This window comes from Oncorhynchus tshawytscha, linkage group LG31 (assembly GCF_018296145.1).
Source record: "Oncorhynchus tshawytscha isolate Ot180627B linkage group LG31, Otsh_v2.0, whole genome shotgun sequence".
Classification (NCBI taxonomy): domain Eukaryota; kingdom Metazoa; phylum Chordata; class Actinopteri; order Salmoniformes; family Salmonidae; genus Oncorhynchus; species Oncorhynchus tshawytscha.
The window spans coordinates 39,136,764-39,160,089 of NC_056459.1; the positions used below are offsets into that span (position 1 = coordinate 39,136,764).

General features: G+C 44.0%; 1 protein-coding gene across 2 annotated transcripts in view; it reads left to right on the forward strand.

Annotated features, from left to right (window-relative positions):
• The window catches only part of otud6b (OTU deubiquitinase 6B), a 34,670-nt gene extending 19,456 nt beyond the window's left edge, over nucleotides 1-15,214 (forward strand). Inside the window, exons 6-8 of one of the 2 annotated variants that reach the window (XM_042310100.1) lie at nucleotides 1,133-1,194; nucleotides 1,482-1,599; nucleotides 15,055-15,214. In XM_042310100.1, the coding sequence (XP_042166034.1) occupies nucleotides 1,133-1,194; nucleotides 1,482-1,599; nucleotides 15,055-15,110 (236 nt within the window). In that variant the 3' untranslated portion in view covers nucleotides 15,111-15,214. The remainder of the gene's footprint in view (nucleotides 1-1,132; nucleotides 1,195-1,481; nucleotides 1,600-15,054) is intronic. The other variant, XM_042310099.1, reaches the window with a different exon arrangement.
• The last annotated feature ends 8,112 nt before the right edge of the window (nucleotides 15,215-23,326 follow it).

Here is a 23,326-nt window from a genome sequence, read left to right on the forward strand (position 1 = left end):
GAGTCACCCCAGTGGTTCCCTCTGCTGAGTCACCCCAGTGGTTCCCTCTGCTGAGTCACCCCAGTGGTTCCCTCTGCTGAGTCACCCCAGTGGTTCCCTCTGCTGAGTCACCCCAGTGGTTCCCTCTGCTGAGTCACCCCAGTGGTTCCCTCTGCTGAGTCACCCCAGTGGTTCCCTCTGCTGAGTCACCCCAGTGGTTCCCTCTGCTGAGTCACTCCAGTGGTTCCCTCTGCTGAGTCACTCCAGTGGTTCCCTCTGCTGAGTCACCCCAGTGTGTGATCACTACCTCTGTGTTTCCAGATGAGTCACCCCAGTGTGTGATCATTACCTCTGTGTGTTTCCAGATGAGTCACCCCAGTGTGTGATCATTACCTCTGTGTGTTTCCAGATGAGTCACCCCAGTGTGTGATCACTACCTCTGTGTGTTTCCAGATGAGTCACCCCAGTGTGTGATCACTACCTCTGTGTGTTACCAGATGAGTCACCCCAGTGTGTGATCACTACCTCTGTGTGTTTCCAGATGAGTCACCCCAGTGTGTGATCACTACCTCTGTGTGTTACCAGATGAGTCACCCCAGTGTGTGATCACTACCTCTGTGTGTTACCAGATGAGTCACCCCAGTGTGTGATCACTACCTCTGTGTGTTTCCAGATGAGTCACCCAGTGTGTGATCACTACCTCTGTGTGTTACCAGATGAGTCACCCCAGTGTGTGATCACTACCTCTGTGTGTTACCAGATGAGTCACCCCAGTGTGTGATCACTACCTCTGTGTTACCAGATGAGTCACCCCAGTGTGTGATCACTACCTCTGTGTGTTTCCAGATGAGTCACCCCAGTGTGTGATCACTACCTCTGTGTGTTACCAGATGAGTCACCCCAGTGTGTGATCACTACCTCTGTGTGTTACCAGATGAGTCACCCCAGTGTGTGATCACTACCTCTGTGTGTTTCCAGATGAGTCACCCAGTGTGTGATCACTACCTCTGTGTGTTTCCAGATGAGTCACCCCAGTGTGTGATCATTACCTCTGTGTGTTTCCAGATGAGTCACCCCAGTGTGTGATCATTACCTCTGTGTGTTTCCAGATGAGTCACCCCAGTGTGTGATCACTACCTCTGTGTGTTTCCAGATGAGTTTGACAAGTATTGCCGTGATGTGGCAGACACGGCCGCCTGGGGTGGACAACTGGAGGTACCTTTTTTAAAAACTTATTTCAACTTTATTTAACTATGGCGAGTTAATCCATTCAATCACTTGATCAATTTGTTTTTATCAAAGGACCCAACAGAGCACCTTGTGTCAAACAGTTTTATAATGATTTCTACATGATCTATAATCTGTAAATGTACCTTTACAAACTACTTATAGTCAGTGTACCTTACTATAAATGAATATATAAAATATATATATAAATGGTACCAAAATGGGGTCAAATATACTCTGTGATTCATGTGTGCTGTTACTTTGTTTCCTAACAGCTGAGAGCTCTGACACAGGTCCTTCAACGGCCAATAGAAGTGCTCCAAGCTGATTCCCCAGCTATAATGATTGGAGAGGAGTTTGACAAGTCACCCATCACCCTTATGTTAGTACCATGTCAGTTAACCTCCATTTTGTTAGCACCATGTCAGTTAACCTCCATTCTGTTAGTACCATGTCAGTTAACCTCCATTTTGTTAGCACCATGTCAGTTAACCTCCATTCTGTTAGTACCATGTCAGTTAACCTCCATTCTGTTAGCACCATGTCAGTTAGCCTCCATTCTGTTAGTACCATGTCAGTTAACCTCCATTCTGTTAGCACCATGTCAGTTAACCTCCATTCTGTTAGTACCATGTCAGTTAGCCTCCATTCTGTTCTGTACCATGTCAGTTAACCTCCATTCTGTTCTGTTAGTACCATGTCAGTTAACCTCCATTCTGTTAGTACCATGTCAGTTAACCTCCATTCTGTTCTGTCAGTTAACCTCCATTCTGTTAGCACCATGTCAGTTAACCTCCATTCTGTTCTGTTAGCACCATGTCAGTTAACCTCCATTCTGTTAGTACCATGTCAGTTAACCTCCATTCTGTTCTGTTAGCACCATGTCAGTTAACCTCCATTCTGTTAGTACCATGTCAGTTAACCTCCATTCTGTTCTGTTAGCACCATGTCAGTTAATCTCCATTCTGTTAGTACCATGTCAGTTAACCTCCATTCTGTTCTGTTAGCACCATGTCAGTTAGCCTCCATTCTGTTCTGTTAGCACCATGTCAGTTAGCCTCCATGCTGTTCTGTTAGCACCATGTCAGTTAACCTCCATTCTGTTAGTACCATGTCAGTTAACCTCCATTCTGTTCTGTTAGCACCATGTCAGTTAGCCTCCATTCTGTTCTGTTAGTACCATGTCAGTTAACCTCCATTCTGTTAGTACCATGTCAGTTAACCTCCATTCTGTTCTGTTAGCACCATGTCAGTTAACCTCCATTCTGTTCTGTTAGCACCATGTCAGTTAACCTCCATTCTGTTCTGTTAGCACCATGTCAGTTAACCTCCATTCTGTTCTGTTAGCACCATGTCAGTTAACCTCCATTCTGTTAGCACCATGTCAGTTAACCTCCATTCTGTTCTCTTAGCACCATGTCAGTTAACCTCCATTCTGTTAGCACCATGTCAGTTAACCTCCATTCTGTTCTGTTAGTACCATGTCAGTTAACCTCCATTCTGTTAGCACCATGTCAGTTAACCTCCATTCTGTTCTGTTAGCACCATGTCAGTTAGCCTCCATTCTGTTCTGTTAGCACCATGTCAGTTAACCTCCATTCTGTTCTGTTAGCACCATGTCAGTTAACCTCCATTCTGTTAGCACCATGTCAGTTAGCCTCCATTCTGTTCTGTTAGCACCATGTCAGTTAACCTCCATTCTGTTCTGTTAGTACCATGTCAGTTAACCTCCATTCTGTTAGTACCATGTCAGTTAGCCTCCATTCTGTTAGTACCATGTCAGTTAGCCTCCATTCTGTTAGTACCATGTCAGTTAACCTCCATTCTGTTAGTACCATGTCAGTTAGCCTCCATTCTGTTCTGTTAGCACCATGTCAGTTAGCCTCCATTCTGTTCTGTTAGCACCATGACAGTTAACCTCCATTCTGTTCTGTTAGCACCATGACAGTTAACCTCCATTCTGTTCTGTTAGCACCATGTCAGTTAGCCTCCATTCTGTTAGCACCATGTCAGTTAGCCTCCATTCTGTTCTGTTAGCACCATGTCAGTTAGCCTCCATTCTGTTCTGTTAGCACCATGTCAGTTAACCTCCATTCTGTTCTGTTAGCACCATGTCAGTTAACCTCCATTCTGTTCTGTTAGCGCCATGTCAGTTAACCTCCATTCTGTTCTGCTAGTACCATGTCAGTTAACGTCCATTCTGTTAGCACCATGTCAGTTAACCTCCATTCTGTTCTCTTAGCACCATGTCAGTTAACCTCCATTCTGTTAGCACCATGTCAGTTAACCTCCATTCTGTTAGTACCATGTCAGTTAACCTCCATTCTGTTAGCACCATGTCAGTTAACCTCCATTCTGTTCTCTTAGCACCATGTTAGTTAGCCTCCATTCTGTTAGCACCATGTCAGTTAGCCTCCATTCTGTTCTGTTAGTACCATGTCAGTTAACCTCCATTCTGTTCTGTTAGCACCATGTCAGTTAGCCTCCCTTCTGTTCTGTTAGCACCATGTCAGTTAGCCTCCATGCTGTTCTGTTAGCACCATGTCAGTTAGCCTCCATGCTGTTAGAACCATGTCAGTTAACCTCCATTCTGTTCTGTTAGCACCATGTCAGTTAGCCTCCATGCTGTTAGTACCATGTCAGTTAGCCTCCATTCTGTTAGTACCATGTCAGTTAACCTCCATTCTGTTAGTACCATGTCAGTTAACCTCCATTCTGTTAGCACCATGTTAGTTAATCTCCATTCTGTTAGCACCATGTCAGTTAATCTCCATTCTGTTAGTACCATGTCAGTTAACCTCCATTCTGTTAGCACCATGACAGTTAACCTCCATTCTGTTCTGTTAGCACCATGACAGTTAACCTCCATTCTGTTCTGTTAGCACCATGTCAGTTAACCTCCATTCTGTTCTGTTAGCACCATGACAGTTAACCTCCATTCTGTTAGCACCATGTCAGTTAGCCTCCCTTCTGTTAGCACCATGTCAGTTAACCTCCATTCTGTTCTGTTAGCACCATGTCAGTTAACCTCCATTCTGTTCTGTTAGCACCATGTCAGTTAACCTCCATTCTGTTCTGTTAGTACCATGTCAGTTAACCTCCATTCTGTTAGCACCATGTCAGTTAACCTCCATTCTGTTCTCTTAGCACCATGTCAGTTAATCTCCATTCTGTTAGTACCATGTCAGTTAACCTCCATTCTGTTCTGTTAGCACCATGTCAGTTAGCCTCCATTCTGTTCTGTTAGCACCATGTCAGTTAACCTCCATTCTGTTCTGTTAGCACCATGTCAGTTAGCCTCCATTCTGTTCTGTTAGCACCATGTCAGTTAACCTCCATTCTGTTAGTAGCATTTTAGTTAGCCTCCATTCTGTTCTGTTAGTACCATGTCAGTTAGCCTCCATTCTGTTCTGTTAGCACCATGTCAGTTAGCCTCCATGCTGTTAGTACCATGTCAGTTAGCCTCCATTCTGTTAGTACCATGTCAGTTAGCCTCCATGCTGTTAGTACCATGTCAGTTAACCTCCATTCTGTTCTGTTAGCACCATGTCAGTTAGCCTCCATGCTGTTAGTACCATGTCAGTTAGCCTCCATTCTGTTAGTACCATGTCAGTTAACCTCCATTCTGTTAGTACCATGTCAGTTAACCTCCATTCTGTTAGCACCATGTTAGTTAATCTCCATTCTGTTAGCACCATGTCAGTTAACCTCCATTCTGTTCTGTTAGCACCATGTCAGTTAGCCTCCATTCTGTTCTGTTAGCACCATGTCAGTTAGCCTCCATTCTGTTAGCACCATGTCAGTTAGCCTCCATTCTGTTCTGTTAGCACCATGTCAGTTAACCTCCATTCTGTTCTGTTAGCACCATGTCAGTTAACCTCCATTCTGTTCTGTTAGCACCATGTCAGTTAGCCTCCATTCTGTTCTGTTAGCACCATGTCAGTTAACCTCCATTCTGTTCTGTTAGCACCATGTCAGTTAACCTCCATTCTGTTCTGCTAGTACCATGTCAGTTAACCTCCATTCTGTTAGCACCATGTCAGTTAACCTCCATTCTGTTCTCTTAGCACCATGTCAGTTAACCTCCATTCTGTTAGCACCATGTCAGTTAACCTCCATTCTGTTAGTACCATGTCAGTTAACCTCCATTCTGTTAGCACCATGTCAGTTAACCTCCATTCTGTTCTCTTAGCACCATGTCAGTTAACCTCCATTCTGTTAGTAGCATGTTAGTTAACCTCCATTCTGTTAGCACCATGTCAGTTAACCTCCATTCTGTTCTCTTAGCACCATGTTAGTTAGCCTCCATTCTGTTAGCACCATGTCAGTTAGCCTCCATTCTGTTCTGTTAGTACCATGTCAGTTAACCTCCATTCTGTTCTGTTAGCACCATGTCAGTTAGCCTCCATTCTGTTCTGTTAGCACCATGTCAGTTAGCCTCCATGCTGTTCTGTTAGCACCATGTCAGTTAGCCTCCATGCTGTTAGAACCATGTCAGTTAACCTCCATTCTGTTCTGTTAGCACCATGTCAGTTAGCCTCCATGCTGTTAGTACCATGTCAGTTAGCCTCCATTCTGTTAGTACCATGTCAGTTAACCTCCATTCTGTTAGTACCATGTCAGTTAACCTCCATTCTGTTAGCACCATGTTAGTTAATCTCCATTCTGTTAGCACCATGTCAGTTAACCTCCATTCTGTTAGTACCATGTCAGTTAACCTCCATTCTGTTAGTACCATGTCAGTTAACCTCCATTCTGTTAGCACCATGACAGTTAACCTCCATTCTGTTCTGTTAGCACCATGACAGTTAACCTCCATTCTGTTAGTACCATGTCAGTTAACCTCCATTCTGTTCTGTTAGCACCATGACAGTTAACCTCCATTCTGTTAGCACCATGTCAGTTAGCCTCCCTTCTGTTCTGTTAGCACCATGTCAGTTAGCCTCCATGCTGTTCTGTTAGCACCATGTCAGTTAGCCTCCATTCTGTTAGCACCATGTTAGTTAGCCTCCATTCTGTTAGCACCATGTCAGTTAATCTCCATTCTGTTAGTACCATGTCAGTTAGCCTCCATTCTGTTAGCACCATGTTAGTTAGCCTCCATTCTGTTAGCACCATGTCAGTTAACCTCCATTCTGTTAGCACCATGACAGTTAACCTCCATTCTGTTCTGTTAGCACCATGTCAGTTAAACTCCATTCTGTTAGTACCATGTCAGTTAACCTCCATTCTGTTAGCACCATGACAGTTAACCTCCATTCTGTTCTGTTAGCACCATGACAGTTAACCTCCATTCTGTTAGTACCATGTCAGTTAGCCTCCATTCTGTTCTGTTAGTACCATGTCAGTTAACCTCCATTCTGTTCTGTTAGCACCATGTCAGTTAACCTCCATTCTGTTCTGTTAGCACCATGTCAGTTAACCTCCATTGTGTTCCGTTAGTACCATGTCAGTTAACCTCCATTCTGTTAGTACCATGTCAGTTAGCCTCCATTCTGTTCTGTTAGCACCATGTCAGTTAACCTCCATTCTGTTCTGTTAGCACCATGTCAGTTAACCTCCATTCTGTTAGCACCATGTCAGTTAACCTCCATTCTGTTCTGTTAGTACCATGTCAGTTAACCTCCATTCTGTTCTGTTAGCACCATGTCAGTTAACCTCCATTCTGTTAGTACCATGTCAGTTAATCTCCATTCTGTTCTGTTAGTACCATGTCAGTTAGCCTCCATTCTGTTAGCACCATGTCAGTTAATCTCCATTCTGTTAGTACCATGTCAGTTAACCTCCATTCTGTTAGTACCATGTCAGTTAACCTCCATTCTGTTCTGTTAGCACCATGTCAGTTAGCCTCCATGCTGTTAGTACCATGTCAGTTAGCCTCCATTCTGTTAGTACCATGTCAGTTAACCTCCATTCTGTTAGTACCATGTCAGTTAACCTCCATTCTGTTAGCACCATGTTAGTTAATCTCCATTCTGTTAGCACCATGTCAGTTAACCTCCATTCTGTTAGTACCATGTCAGTTAACCTCCATTCTGTTAGCACCATGACAGTTAACCTCCATTCTGTTCTGTTAGCACCATGACAGTTAACCTCCATTCTGTTAGCACCATGTCAGTTAGCCTCCCTTCTGTTCTGTTAGCACCATGTCAGTTAGCCTCCATGCTGTTCTGTTAGCACCATGTCAGTTAGCCTCCATTCTGTTAGCACCATGTTAGTTAGCCTCCATTCTGTTAGCACCATGTCAGTTAACCTCCATTCTGTTAGCACCATGTCAGTTAGCCTCCATTCTGTTAGCACCATGTCAGTTAACCTCCATTCTGTTAGCACCATGTCAGTTAACCTCCATTCTGTTAGCACCATGACAGTTAACCTCCATTCTGTTCTGTTAGCACCATGACAGTTAACCTCCATTCTGTTAGTACCATGTCAGTTAGCCTCCATTCTGTTCTGTTAGCACCATGTCAGTTAACCTCCATTCTGTTCTGTTAGTACCATGTCAGTTAGCCTCCATTCTGTTCTGTTAGCACCATGTCAGTTAACCTCCATTCTGTTCTGTTAGCACCATGTCAGTTAACCTCCATTCTGTTCTGTTAGCACCATGACAGTTAACCTCCATTCTGTTAGCACCATGTCAGTTAACCTCCATTCTGTTAGTACCATGTCAGTTAACCTCCATTCTGTTCTGTTAGCACCATGTCAGTTAGCCTCCATTCTGTTAGCACCATGTCAGTTAACCTCCATTCTGTTCTGTTAGTACCATGTCAGTTAGCCTCCATTCTGTTAGCACCATGTCAGTTAGCCTCCATGCTGTTAGCACCATGTCAGTTAGCCTCCATGCTGTTAGTACCATGTCAGTTAGCCTCCATTCTGTTAGTACCATGTCAGTTAACCTCCATTCTGTTAGTACCATGTCAGTTAACCTCCATTCTGTTAGTACCATGTCAGTTAGCCTCCATTCTGTTAGCACCATGTTAGTTAGCCTCCATTCTGTTAGCACCATGTCAGTTAATCTCCATTCTGTTAGTACCATGTCAGTTAGCCTCCATTCTGTTAGCACCATGTCAGTTAACCTCCATTCTGTTAGTACCATGTCAGCTAACCTCCATTCTGTTAGTACCATGTCAGTTAGCCTCCATTCTGTTAGTACCATGTCAGTTAACCTCCATTCTGTTCTGTTAGCACCATGTCAGTTAGCCTCCATTCTGTTCTGTTAGCACCATGTCAGTTAACCTCCATTCTGTTAGTACCATGTCGGTTAGCCTCCATTCTGTTCTGTTAGCACCATGTCAGTTAGCCTCCATTCTGTTAGCACCATGACAGTTAACCTCCATTCTGTTCTGTTAGCACCATGTCAGTTAACCTCCATTCTGTTAGTACCATGTCAGTTAACCTCCATTCTGTTAGCACCATGTCAGTTAACCTCCATTCTGTTAGTACCATGTCAGTTAACCTCCATTCTGTTAGCACCATGTCAGTTAACCTCCATTCTGTTCTGTTAGCACCATGTCAGTTAACCTCCATTCTGTTAGCACCATGTCAGTTAACCTCCATTCTGTTCTGTTAGCACCATGTCAGTTAGCCTCCATTCTGTTCTGTTAGTACCATGTCAGTTAACCTCCATTCTGTTAGTACCATGTCAGTTAACCTCCATTCTGTTCTGTTAGCACCATGTCAGTTAGCCTCCATGCTGTTCTGTTAGCACCATGTCAGTTAGCCTCCATGCTGTTAGTACCATGTCAGTTAGCCTCCATTCTGTTCTGTTAGCACCATGTCAGTTAGCCTCCATGCTGTTAGTACCATGTCAGTTAGCCTCCATTCTGTTAGTACCATGTCAGTTAACCTCCATTCTGTTAGTACCATGTCAGTTAACCTCCATTCTGTTAGCACCATGACAGTTAATCTCCATTCTGTTAGTACCATGTCAGTTAGCCTCCATTCTGTTAGCACCATGTCAGTTAGCCTCCATTCTGTTAGTACCATGTCAGTTAACCTCCATTCTGTTAGCACCATGTCAGTTAACCTCCATTCTGTTAGCACCATGTCAGTTAACCTCCATTCTGTTAGCACCATGTCAGTTAACCTCCATTCTGTTAGTACCATGTCAGTTAACCTCCATTCTGTTAGTACCATGTCAGTTAACCTCCATTCTGTTAGTACCATGTCAGTTAGCCTCCATTCTGTTAGTACCATGTCAGTTAACCTCCATTCTGTTAGCACCATGTCAGTTAACCTCCATTCTGTTAGTACCATGTCAGTTAACCTCCATTCTGTTCTGTTAGCACCATGTCAGTTAGCCTCCATTCTGTTCTGTTAGTACCATGTCAGTTAACCTCCATTCTGTTCTGTTAGCACCATGTCAGTTAACCTCCATTCTGTTAGTACCATGTCAGTTAACCTCCATTCTGTTCTGTTAGCACCATGTCAGTTAACCTCCATTCTGTTCTGTTAGCACCATGTCAGTTAGCCTCCATTCTGTTAGCACCATGTCAGTTAACCTCCATTCTGTTAGTACCATGTCAGTTAACCTCCATTCTGTTAGCACCATGTCAGTTAACCTCCATTCTGTTAGTACCATGTCAGTTAACCTCCATTCTGTTAGCACCATGTCAGTTAACCTCCATTCTGTTCTGTTAGCACCATGTCAGTTAGCCTCCATTCTGTTAGTACCATGTCAGTTAACCTCCATTCTGTTCTGTTAGCACCATGTCAGTTAACCTCCATTCTGTTCTGTTAGCACCATGTCAGTTAACCTCCATTCTGTTAGCACCATGTCAGTTAACCTCCATTCTGTTCTGTTAGCACCATGTCAGTTAACCTCCATTCTGTTAGCACCATGTCAGTTAACCTCCATTCTGTTAGCACCATGTCAGTTAACCTCCATTCTGTTCTGTTAGCACCATGTCAGTTAGCCTCCATTCTGTTAGTACCATGACAGTTAACCTCCATTCTGTTCTGTTAGCACCATGTCCGTTAGCCTCCATTCTGTTAGTACCATGACAGTTAACCTCCATTCTGTTCTGTTAGTACCATGTCAGTTAACCTCCATTCTGTTCTGTTAGCACCATGTCAGTTAGCCTCCATTCTGTTAGCACCATGTCAGTTAACCTCTATTCTGTTAGTACCATGTCAGTTAACCTCCATTCTGTTAGCACCATGTCAGTTAGCCTCCATTCTGTTAGTACCATGTCAGTTAACCTCCATTCTGTTAGCACCATGTCAGTTAACCTCCATTCTGTTCTGTTAGCACCATGTCAGTTAGCCTCCATTCTGTTAGTACCATGTCAGTTAGCCTCCATTCTGTTAGTACCATGTCAGTTAACCTCCATTCTGTTCTGTTAGCACCATGTCAGTTAACCTCCATTCTGTTCTGCTAGTACCATGTCAGTTAACCTCCATTCTGTTAGCACCATGTCAGTTAACCTCCATTCTGTTAGCACCATGTCAGTTAATCTCCATTCTGTTAGTACCATGTCAGTTAACCTCCATTCTGTTCTGTTAGCACCATGTCAGTTAACCTCCATTCTGTTCTCTTAGCACCATGTCAGTTAACCTCCATTCTGTTAGTACCATGTCAGTTAACCTCCATTCTGTTCTGTTAGCACCATGTCAGTTAGCCTCCATTCTGTTAGCACCATGTCAGTTAACCTCCATTCTGTTAGTACCATGTCAGTTAACCTCCATTCTGTTCTGTTAGCACCATGTCAGTTAACCTCCATTCTGTTAGTACCATGTCAGTTAACCTCCATTCTGTTAGTACCATGTCAGTTAACCTCCATTCTGTTAGCACCATGTCAGCTAACCTCCATTCTGTTCTGTTAGCACCATGTCAGTTAGCCTCCATTCTGTTCTGTTAGTACCATGTCAGTTAACCTCCATTCTGTTAGTACCATGTCAGTTAACCTCCATTCTGTTCTGTTAGCACCATGTCAGTTAGCCTCCATTCTGTTCTGTTAGTACCATGTCAGTTAGCCTCCATTCTGTTAGTACCATGTCAGTTAACCTCCATTCTGTTCTGTTAGCACCATGTCAGTTAGCCTCCATTCTGTTAGTACCATGTCAGTTAACCTCCATTCTGTTAGTACCATGTCAGTTAACCTCCATTCTGTTAGCACCATGTCAGTTAATCTCCATTCTGTTAGCACCATGTCAGTTAACCTCCATTCTGTTCTGTTAGCACCATGTCAGTTAGCCTCCATTCTGTTAGTACCATGTCAGTTAGCCTCCATTCTGTTCTGTTAGCACCATGTCAGTTAACCTCCATTCTGTTCTGTTAGTACCATGTCAGTTAACCTCCATTCTGTTCTGTTAGCACCATGTCAGTTAACCTCCATTCTGTTAGTACCATGTCAGTTAATCTCCATTCTGTTCTGTTAGTACCATGTCAGTTAGCCTCCATTCTGTTAGTACCATGTCAGTTAGCCTCCATTCTGTTAGTACCATGTCAGTTAACCTCCATTCTGTTCTGTTAGCACCATGTCAGTTAACCTCCATTCTGTTCTGTTAGCACCATGTCAGTTAACCTCCATTCTGTTAGCACCATGTCAGTTAGCCTCCATTCTGTTAGTACCATGTCAGTTAACCTCCATTCTGTTAGCACCATGTCAGTTAACCTCCATTCTGTTAGCACCATGTCAGTTAACCTCCATTCTGTTCTGTTAGCACCATGTCAGTTAACCTCCATTCTGTTAGTACCATGTCAGTTAACCTCCATTCTGTTAGCACCATGTCAGTTAACCTCCATTCTGTTCTGTTAGCACCATGTCAGTTAACCTCAATTCTGTTCTGTTAGCACCATGTCAGTTAACCTCCATTCTGTTAGTACCATGTCAGTTAACCTCCATTCTGTTCTGTTAGCACCATGTCAGTTAACCTCCATTCTGTTAGCACCATGTCAGTTAACCTCCATTCTGTTAGTACCATGTCAGTTAACCTCCATTCTGTTCTGTTAGCACCATGTCAGTTAACCTCCATTCTGTTAGCACCATGTCAGTTAACCTCCATTCTGTTCTGTTAGCACCATGTCAGTTAACCTCCATTCTGTTCTGTTAGTACCATGTCAGTTAACCTCCATTCTGTTAGTACCATGTCAGTTAACCTCCATTCTGTTCTGTTAGCACCATGTCAGTTAGCCTCCATGCTGTTCTGTTAGCACCATGTCAGTTAGCCTCCATGCTGTTAGTACCATGTCAGTTAGCCTCCATTCTGTTAGTACCATGTCAGTTAACCTCCATTCTGTTAGTACCATGTCAGTTAGCCTCCATTCTGTTAGCACCATGTTAGTTAGCCTCCATTCTGTTAGCACCATGTCAGTTAACCTCCATTCTGTTAGTACCATGTCAGTTAACCTCCATTCTGTTAGCACCATGTCAGTTAGCCTCCATTCTGTTAGTACCATGTCAGTTAACCTCCATTCTGTTAGCACCATGTCAGTTAGCCTCCATTCTGTTAGCACCATGTCAGTTAACCTCCATTCTGTTAGCACCATGTCAGTTAACCTCCATTCTGTTAGTACCATGTCAGTTAACCTCCATTCTGTTCTGTTAGCACCATGTCAGTTAGCCTCCATTCTGTTAGTACCATGTCAGTTAACCTCCATTCTGTTAGCACCATGTCAGTTAACCTCCATTCTGTTAGTACCATGTTAGTTAGCCTCCATTCTGTTCTGTTAGCACCATGTTAGTTAACCTCCATTCTGTTCTGTTAGCACCATGTCAGTTAACCTCCATTCTGTTCTGTTAGCACCATGTCAGTTAGCCTCCATGCTGTTAGTACCATGTCAGTTAGCCTCCATTCTGTTAGTACCATGTCAGTTAACCTCCATTCTGTTAGTACCATGTCAGTTAACCTCCATTCTGTTCTGTTAGCACCATGTCAGTTAACCTCCATTCTGTTAGCACCATGTCAGTTAACCTCCATTCTGTTAACCTCCATTCTGTTAGCACCATGTCAGTTAACCTCCATTCTGTTAGTACCATGTCAGTTAACCTCCATTCTGTTAGTACCATGTTAGTTAGCCTCCATTCTGTTCTGTTAGCACCATGTTAGTTAACCTCCATTCTGTTCTGTTAGCACCATGTCAGTTAACCTCCATTCTGTTAGCACCATGTCAGTTAGCCTCCATTCTGTTCTGTTAGCACCATGTCAGTTAACCTCCATTCTGTTAGCACCATGTCAGTTAACCTCCATTCTGTTAGTACCATGTCAGTTAACCTCCATTCTGTTCTGTTAGCACCATGTCAGTTAACCTCCATTCTGTTAGCACCATGTCAGTTAACCTCCATTCTGTTAACCTCCATTCTGTTAGCACCATGTCAGTTAACCTCCATTCTGTTAGTACCATGTCAGTTAACCTCCATTCTGTTCTGTTAGCACCATGTCAGTTAACCTCCATTCTGTACCATGTCAGTAGCCTCCATTCTGTTAGTACCATGTCAGTTAACCTCCATTCTGTTCTGTTAGCACCATGACAGTTAACCTCCATTCTGTTCTGTTAGCACCTTTACAGTTAACCTCCATACTGTTAGCACCATGTCAGTTAACCTCCATTCTGTTAGCACCATGTCAGTTAGCCTCCATTCTGTTCTGTTAGCACCATGTCAGTTAACCTCCATTCTGTTAGTACCATGTCAGTTAGCCTCCATTCTGTTAGCACCATGTCAGTTAGCCTCCATTCTGTTCTGTTAGCACCATGTCAGTTAACCTCCATTCTGTTCTCTTAGCACCATGTCAGTTAGCCTCCATTCTGTTAGCACCATGTCAGTTAACCTCCATTCTGTTAGTACCATGTCAGTTAACCTCCATTCTGTTCTGTTAGCACCATGTCAGTTAGCCTCCATTCTGTTCTGTTAGTACCATGTCAGTTAACCTCCATTCTGTTCTGTTAGCACCATGTCAGTTAGCCTCCATGCTGTTAGTACCATGTCAGTTAACCTCCATTCTGTTCTGTTAGCACCATGTCAGTTAGCCTCCATTCTGTTAGTACCATGTCAGTTAACCTCCATTCTGTTAGTACCATGTCAGTTAGCCTCCATTCTGTTAGTACCATGACAGTTAATCTCCATTCTGTTAGTACCATGTCAGTTAACCTCCATTCTGTTAGTACCATGTCAGTTAACCTCCATTCTGTTAGTACCATGTCAGTTAACCTCCATTCTGTTAGTACCATGTCAGTTAACCTCCATTCTGTTAGTACCATGTCAGTTAGCCTCCATTCTGTTAGTACCATGTCAGTTAACCTCCATTCTGTTCTGTTAGCACCATGTCAGTTAGCCTCCATTCTGTTCTGTTAGCACCATGTCAGTTAACCTCCATTCTGTTAGCACCATGTCAGTTAACCTCCATTCTGTTCTGTTAGCACCATGTCAGTTAACCTCCATTCTGTTAGCACCATGTCAGTTAACCTCCATTCTGTTCTGTTAGCACCATGTCAGTTAGCCTCCATTCTGTTCTGTTAGCACCATGTCAGTTAACCTCCATTCTGTTAGCACCATGTCAGTTAACCTCCATTCTGTTAGCACCATGTCAGTTAACCTCCATTCTGTTCTGTTAGCACCATGTCAGTTAACCTCCATTCTGTTCTGTTAGCACCATGTCAGTTAACCTCCATTCTGTTAGCACCATGTCAGTTTACCTCCATTCTGTTAGCACCATGTCAGTTAACCTCTATACCTCCCCTTACATCCCTATCTCAGTTTATCAAGTCATTTGAGTTGTTAGATTTCCTCAGCCCCATTCACGATCAACCTTATATTAAACCAAGTGACGGGGCTGCCATTTGGCAGAAAAACAAATGATTCAAATGATGGATTGTGCCTTTAATTTAATCGTTTGCGATTTGTGTTTCAGTTACATGCGTCATGCGTACGGACTGGGAGAACACTACAACTCAGTGGAACGTATGAAAGACCCTGCTACTCAAGAGGAGACCTGAGACTCTCATTCAGTTCCGTTATAAAGAATGATAAAGTCAACTATACCGAATGAATAAATAAACACAACATGTAAAGTGTTGGTTTCATGAGCTGAAATAAAAGATCCCAGAAATGTTCCATACGCACAAAAAGCTTATTTCTCTCATATTTTGTGCACAAATTTGTTTACATCCCTGTTAGTGAGCATTTCTCCTTTCCCAAGATAATCCATCCACCTGACACGTGTGGCATATAAAAAAAAAGCTGCTTATACAGCATGACCAGTACACAGGTGCACCTTGTGCTGGGGGACAATAAAAGGCCACTCTAAAACGTGCAGTTTTGTCACACAACACAATGCCACAGATGTGCAGTTGGCATGGTGACTGCAGGAATGTCCACCGGAGCCGTTGCCAGAGAAGTGAATGTTAATTTCTCTACCATAAGCCGCCTCTATTTTAGAGAATTTGTAAGTACGTCCAACCGGCCTAGCAACCTTCAAACCACGTGCATGGCGTTTTGTGGTCGAGCAGTTTGCTGATGTCAACGTTGTGAACCGAGTGCCCCATGGTGGTGGTGGGGTTAGGCTAATGGGTAGGCATAAGCTACGGACAACTAACACAATTTCATTTTATGGATAGCAATTTGAATGCACAGAGATACCGGGACGTGATCCTGAGGCCCATTTTTTTTTTTTAGGTATCTGTGACCAACTGTACCCAGTCATGTGAAATCCATAGATTAGGGCCTCATGAATTCATTTCAATTGACCTATTTCCTCATATGACCTGTAACGCCGTGAAATCAAGGACATTGTTGCATGTTGCGTTTTTATATTTATGTTTGGTTTATATGGTGTTATCAGATTTACAGGTTTACTGTCTAAATGAAGTGTTTGCCATCCATGGAATTTGATGGGAGAGGAGTGAGAGGCAATAATTCCACCTAACTCTGTGGCGACTGAGAGAGTAGTTTGCCATCACAGTGAGCTGAGGACGAATTGGAAGTAACTTTTCCTTGATCAGATCTTGTGAATACTCCTGAAATCACCATGGAATTGTTCTGTATTAAATGTCGCTTTTTGGTGGTGTGATGTGCTGTTATTTCCTGTGACTGCAATATCAAAGGCTGATTGGCTTGTGTGTTGTTAATGCTGATGGACAAAAAAACATTATCAAAATGGTTTTCAATTTAGTTTCATTTCCACCGGAAAGACATAAATGTAATAAATAAATAAATCAGAACATATTGTCATGTTGAATGTCCAATGTGCCAATTTGAGGCATTTTATTTTCCATTGATCGGGACACATTCAGGGGTTTAGCTCTTATAGCAGCTAGAATGGTTCTGAAGTTCAGACAAAACCAGAAGGAAAAATAATATCCTAAAATAAAAACAGATTTCCAGCAGTGTTACCCTTTGTGGGAGTTTTTTTGTATCCTGTGTACCAAATCATGGCTAACAATCTGGTTATCAGACCTTTGAAAGCTAACCCAAAGTCATTCAATTTAAACTCCAAGAAAAATGATCAACGTTCCCAAATCGGTTCCAAGATTAACGCAGTACACTGACTGTATAAAACATTATGAACACCTGCTCTTTCCATGACATAGGCTGACCAGGTGAATCCAGGTGAAAGCTGTGATCCCTTATTGATGTCACTTGTTAAATCCACTTTAATCAGAACACCTTAAATAGCCATCACTATCAGCTACCACCCGGTTACTCAACCCTGCACCTTAGAGGCTGCTGCCCTATATACATAGGCATGGAATCACTGGTCACTTTAATAATGGAACACTGGTCACTTTAATAATGGAACACTGGTCACTATAATAATGGAACACTGGTCACTTTAATAATGGAACACTGGTCACTTTAATAATGGATCACTGGTCAGTTTAATAATGGATCACTGGTCAGTTTAATAATGGAACACTGGTCACTTTAATAATGGAACACTGGTCACTTTAATAATGGAACACTGGTCACTTTAATAATGGAACACTGGTCAGTTTAATAATGGAACACTGGTCAGTTTAATAATGGAACACTGGTCAGTTTAATAATGGAACACTGGTCAGTTTAATAATGGAACACTGGTCACTTTAATAATGGAACACTGGTCAGTTTAATAATGGAACACTGGTCAGTTTAATAATGGAACACTGGTCACTTTAATAATGGAACACTGGTCACTTTAATAATGGAACACTGGTCACTTTAATAATGGAACACTGGTCACTTTAATAATGGAACACTGGTCACTATAATAATGGAACACTGGTCACTTTAATAATGGAACACTGGTCACTTTAATAATGTTTACATACTGTTTTACTCATCTCATATGTACAGTGCCTTTGGAAAATATTGGATCGGGTTCAAGTCCGGGTTCTGGCTGGGCCACTGAAGGACAGTCATAGACTGTGCCCCCAGGAGGGAAAGAGGTTGGGCCATCCTAGAAATGTTTTAGAGTATTATAATATATACCATTTAGCAGATGCTTATATCCAAAGCTACTTAGTCACGTGTGCATTCATTTATATATATGTATACAGTGGGGAGAACAAGTATTTGATACACTGCCGATTTTGCAGGTTTTCCCACTTACAAAGCATGTAGAGGTCTGTAATTTTTATCATAGGTACACTTCAACTGTGAGAGACGGAATCTAAAACAAAAATCCAGAAAATCACATTGTATGATTTGTAAGTAATTCATTTGCATTGAATTCGGTATCATTGAACGCGAAGACCGACAACCGCCGAAACATCTATTCTATAACGACATGAATGAATGTCACTCTGAACTATCCATTCTAACCATGAGAGAGAGAGAGAGACTCCAACAGAAACAAACTTTTCAACAGAGACCCTGACGACACACTGAGCGTAAATATATATATTGATTGCAATTGTTCCCGAATGAGTGAGCGTTCATGTGCAAAGGATTAGCATTTCAATTGTTATAATTATCAACTGTGTGTTGGTTTATCTCAGTCGACCCCCACTTCCCTTTTGTACACCAAGCCGCGATGCCGGTTTATCCCACTAGGGAAACTCCCTTATCATTTCCTTGTAACTATCTACTGTTTGTTTATGCATTTCTGTGAATTACTTAGTTAGTAAATAAATGATTTAAGACAATTGATGTATGGATGACTCATAGTGAAGACTGGGTTCGTGCAGATGTTCTTTCAATCCAATATTTATTACATGCATGTCCACCAGGTGGCAGCAGAGTACCATAGTAAGAGACCAGACTACTGACACAATATCATAAGGCCAAAACAATGAGCTAGGTTGGACAGAGAGTTAGGTGGGTCAGAGAGCTAGGTTGGACAGAGAGCTAGGTTGGACAGAGAGCTAGGTTGGACAGAGAGTTAGGTGGGTCAGAGAGCTAGGTTGGACAGAGAGCTAGGTTGGACAGAGAGCTAGGTTGGACAGAGAGCTAGGTTGGACAGAGAGCTAGGTTGGACAGAAAGCTAGGTTGGCCAGAGAGCTAGGTTGGACAGAGAGCTAGGTTAGTCAGAGAGCTAGGTTGGACAGAGAGTTAGGTGGGACAGAGAGCTAGGTTGGACAGAGAGCTAGGTTGGACAGAGAACTAGGTTAGTCAGAGAGCTAGGTTGGACAGAGAGCTAGGTTGGACAGAGAGCTAGGTTAGTCAGAGAGCTAAGTTGGACAGAGAGCTAGGTTGGACAGAGAGCTAGGTTGGACAGAGAGCTAGGTTGGACAGAGAGCTAGGTTGGACAGAGAGCTAGGTTAGTCAGAGTGCTAAGTTGGACAGAGAGCTAGGTTGGACAGAGAGCTAGGTTGGACAGAGAGCTAGGTTGGACAGAGAGCTAGGTTGGACAGAGAGCTAGGTTAGTCAGAGTGCTAAGTTGGACAGAGAGCTAGGTTGGACAGAGAGCTAGGTTGGACAGAGAGCTAGGTAGGACAGAGAGCTAGGTGGGACAGTGAGCTAGGTTGGACAGAGAGTTAGGTGGGACAGAGAGCTAGGTGGGACAGAAAGCTGGTGGGACAGAAAGCTAGGTGGGACAGAAAGCTAGGTGGGACAGAAAGCTAGGTGGGACAGAAAGCTAGGTGGGACAGAGAGCTAGGTGGGACAGAGAGCTAGGTGGGACAGAAAGCTAGGTGGGACAGAAAGCTAGGTAGGACAGAGAATATAGGAGTTTGTTCACTCTGGAAAATGTACAGAACAGGTTGGACAGAGAACTAGGTTAGGAGAGCTAGGTTGGACAGAGAGCTAGGTTGGACAGAGAGCTAGGTTAGTCAGAGAGCTAAGTTGGACAGAGAGCTAGGTTGGACAGAGAGCTAGGTTGGACAGAGCTAGGTTGGACAGAGAGCTAGGTTGGACAGAGAGCTAGGTTAGTCAGAGAGCTAAGTTGGACAGAGAGCTAGGTTGGACAGAGAGCTAGGTTGGACAGAGAGCTAGGTTGGACAGAGAGCTAGGTTGGACAGAGAGCTAGGTTAGTCAGAGTGCTAAGTTGGACAGAGAGCTAGGTTGGACAGAGAGCTAGGTTGGACAGAGAGCTAGGTGGGACAGAAAGCTGGTGGGACAGAAAGCTAGGTGGGACAGAAAGCTAGGTGGGACAGAGAGCTAGGTGGGACAGAAAGCTAGGTGGGACAGAAAGCTGGTGGGACAGAAAGCTAGGTGGGACAGAGAGCTAGGTGGGACAGAAAGCTAGGTGGGACAGAGAGCTAGGTGGGACAGAAAGCTAGGTGGGACAGAGAGCTAGGTGGGACAGAGAGCTAGGTGGGACAGAGAGCTGGGACAGAGAGCTAGGTGGGACAGAAAGCTAGGACAGAGAGCTAGGCAGGACAGAGAGCTAGGTAGGACAGAGAGCTAGGTGGGACAGAGAGCTAGGTGGGACAGAGAGCTAGGTGGGACAGAGAGCTAGGTGGGACAGAGAGCTAGGTGGGACAGAAAGCTGGGACAGAAAGCTAGGTGGGACAGAGAGCTAGGTGGGACAGAGAGCTAGAGGACAGAGGTGGGACAGAGAGCTAGGTGGGACAGAAAGCTAGGTGGGACAGAAAGCTAGGTGGGACAGAGAGCTAGGTGGGACAGAGAGCTAGGTGGGACAGAAAGCTAGGTGGGACAGAAAGCTAGGTGGGACAGAAAGCTAGGTGGGACAGAAAGCTAGGTGGGACAGAAAGCTAGGTGGGACAGAAAGCTGGGGGACAGAAAGCTAGGTGGGACAGAAAGCTAGGTGGGACAGAAAGCTAGGTGGGACAGAAAGCTAGGTGGGACAGAAAGCTAGGTGGGACAGAAAGCTAGGTGGGACAGAAAGCTAGGTGGGACAGAAAGCTAGGTGGGACAGAAAGCTAGGTGGGACAGAAAGCTAGGTGGGACAGAGAGCTAGGTGGGACAGAGAGCTAGGTGGGACAGAAAGCTGGTGGGACAGAAAGCTAGGTGGGACAGAAAGCTAGGTGGGACAGAAAGCTAGGTGGGACAGAGAGCTAGGTGGGACAGAGAGCTAGGTGGGACAGAGAGCTAGGTGGGACAGAGAGCTAGGTGGGACAGAGAGCTAGGTGGGACAGAGAGCTGGGGGACAGAGAGCTAGGTGGGACAGAGAGCTGGTGGGACAGAGAGCTAGGTGGGACAGAGAGCAGGTGGGACAGAGAGCTAGGTGGGACAGAGAGCTAGGTGGGACAGAGAGCTAGGTGGGACAGAGAGCTAGGTGGGACAGAGAGCTAGGTGGGACAGAGAGCTAGGTGGGACAGAGAGCTAGGTGGGACAGAGAGCTAGGTGGGACAGAGAGCTAGGTGGGACAGAGAGCTAGGTGGGACAGAGACAGCTAGGTGGGACAGAGAGCTAGGTGGGACAGAGAGCTAGGTGGGACAGAGAGCTAGGTGGGACAGAAAGCTAGGTGGGACAGAGAGCTAGGTGGGACAGAGAGCTGGTGGGACAGAGAGCTAGGTGGGACAGAGAGCTAGGTGGGACAGAGAGCTAGGTGGGACAGAGAGCCAGGTGGGACAGAAAGCTAGGTGGGACAGAGAGCTAGGTGGGACAGAAAGCTAGGTGGGACAGAGAGCTAGGTGGGACAGAAAGCTAGGTGGGACAGAGAGCTAGGTGGGACAGAGAGCTGGTGGGACAGAGAGCTAGGTGGGACAGAAAGCTAGGTGGGACAGAGAGCTAGGTGGGACAGAAAGCTAGGTGGGACAGAGAGCTAGGTGGGACAGAAAGCTAGGTGGGACAGAGAATATAGAGAGTTTGTTCACTCTGGAAAATGTACATGAACACACTTAAAACAATATAAGTATATAATAAGTATAATATAAGTATATAATAAGTATAATATAAGTATATAATAAGTATAATATAAGTATATAATAAGTATAATATAAGTATATAATAAGTATAATATAAGTATAGTTACCACTTGTATTCTATTGTATATTCCGAGGATGGTATATTGTTTTGTATTTTCAGATATATATATGGTATTGCCATATTATTAAAACAGACTTCTTGGCTATTGCATTACTCATTCAGTTGAAACACGTTCCTCAACGTATTTTTAATACTCTGTACATGAGCTAAGATTTTATACATTTCTACACATTCCTTTCCTCAGTGGTATTTCTATCCTCTGCTATTCTGTCATCCTCAGCAGACGTTGATCTATCTCACAGAGAGCTCATCTTCATGGCCACCTCCTCTATTCTCTTTCTCTGAGGCCGACGGGCATCTGTTCTCTTCCAACCTGAGAGAGAGACTGAATTCATTTCCCATCTCTGCCTCCAGAGTAGAGAGAGAGCTCAGCGCATTGTAGCAGTCTGCAGGATGCGTCCCAAATGGATTCCTAATCCCTATAAAGTACACCACTTTTCACCAGAGCCCTATAGAACCAGGTCAAAAGTAGTGCACTACTTAGGGAATAGAGTGCTATTTAGGACTTAGCCTCTGTCTAAGGACAGACAGACAGAGTTGGGTCTGGCTCATGAATTATGCATAAGGTTTAATTGCAAACCCAGAAACTAATGCCTTTAGACTGGTTAACAGCAGGGGAACCATACATCTCTGCAAACTGAATGAAAAATCATTTAGGGGGGAAAAAAAGAGGCCACTAATTGATGAATATTTAAGGCCATGCATGGAAGGACGGCTCGGAGCTCGGAGTTACATCGCATAATTGTGACATTTTGTTTCAATCAATTCCAAAGTGCTAGTCGGGTTAGGAGGGAAAGTGCACTTAGGAGAGAGACGGCCTTGACAGAGGAACAGAGAGGATGTCCAGTTGGAATGAAAGCCTGTCAGGGTCTTAGTCATATTTAATGGCTCTTAGAATCGGGGGGACACTTTTAATTTGACCCTTCACTCACTGTCCTACATCTATCAAATGCCACTTACAAGGCCAAATGCCACTACAAGGCCAAATGCCACTTACAAGGCCAAATGCCACTTACAAGGCATTTCAAGGCCAAATGCCACTTACAAGGCCAAATGCCACTACAAGGCCAAATGCCACTTACAAGGCCAAATGCCACTTACAAGGCCACATGCCACTTACAAGGCCAAATGCCACTACAAGGCCAAATGCCACTACAAGGCCAAATGCCACTACAAGGCCATTGTAGGTCCAGTCAAGCAGCAGTTTCCTTTAATGGTCAGCTTCACATACAGTAGCAGTTGGTATGGTTTGTCTGTGTGTGTGGGTAGCAGTGCTATGGTTTGTCTGTGTGTGTGGGTAGCAGTGCTATGGTTTGTCTGTGTGTGTGGGTAGCAGTGCTATGGTTTGTCTGTGTGTGTGGGTAGCAGTGCTATGGTTTGTCTGTGTGTGTGGGTAGCAGTGCTATAGTTTGTCTGTGTGTGTGGGTAGCAGTGCTATGGTTTGTCTGTGTGTGTGGGTAGCAGTGCTATAGTTTGTCTGTGTGTGTGGGTAGCAGTGCTATGGTTTGTCTGAGTGTGTGGGTAGCAGTGCTATGGTTTGTCTGTGTGTGTGGGTAGCAGTGCTATGGTTTGTCTGAGTGTGTGGGTAGCAGTGCTATGGTTTGTCTGTGTGTGTGGGTAGCAGTGCTATGGTTTGTCTGTGTGTGTGGGTAGCAGTGCTATGGTTTGTCTGTGTGGGGTAGCAGTGCTATGGTTTGTCTGTGTGTGTGGGTAGCAGTGCTATGGTTTGTCTGTCTGTGTGGGTAGCAGTGCTATGGTTTGTCTGTGTGTGTGGGTAGCAGTGCTATGGTTTGTCTGTGTGTTGGGTAGCA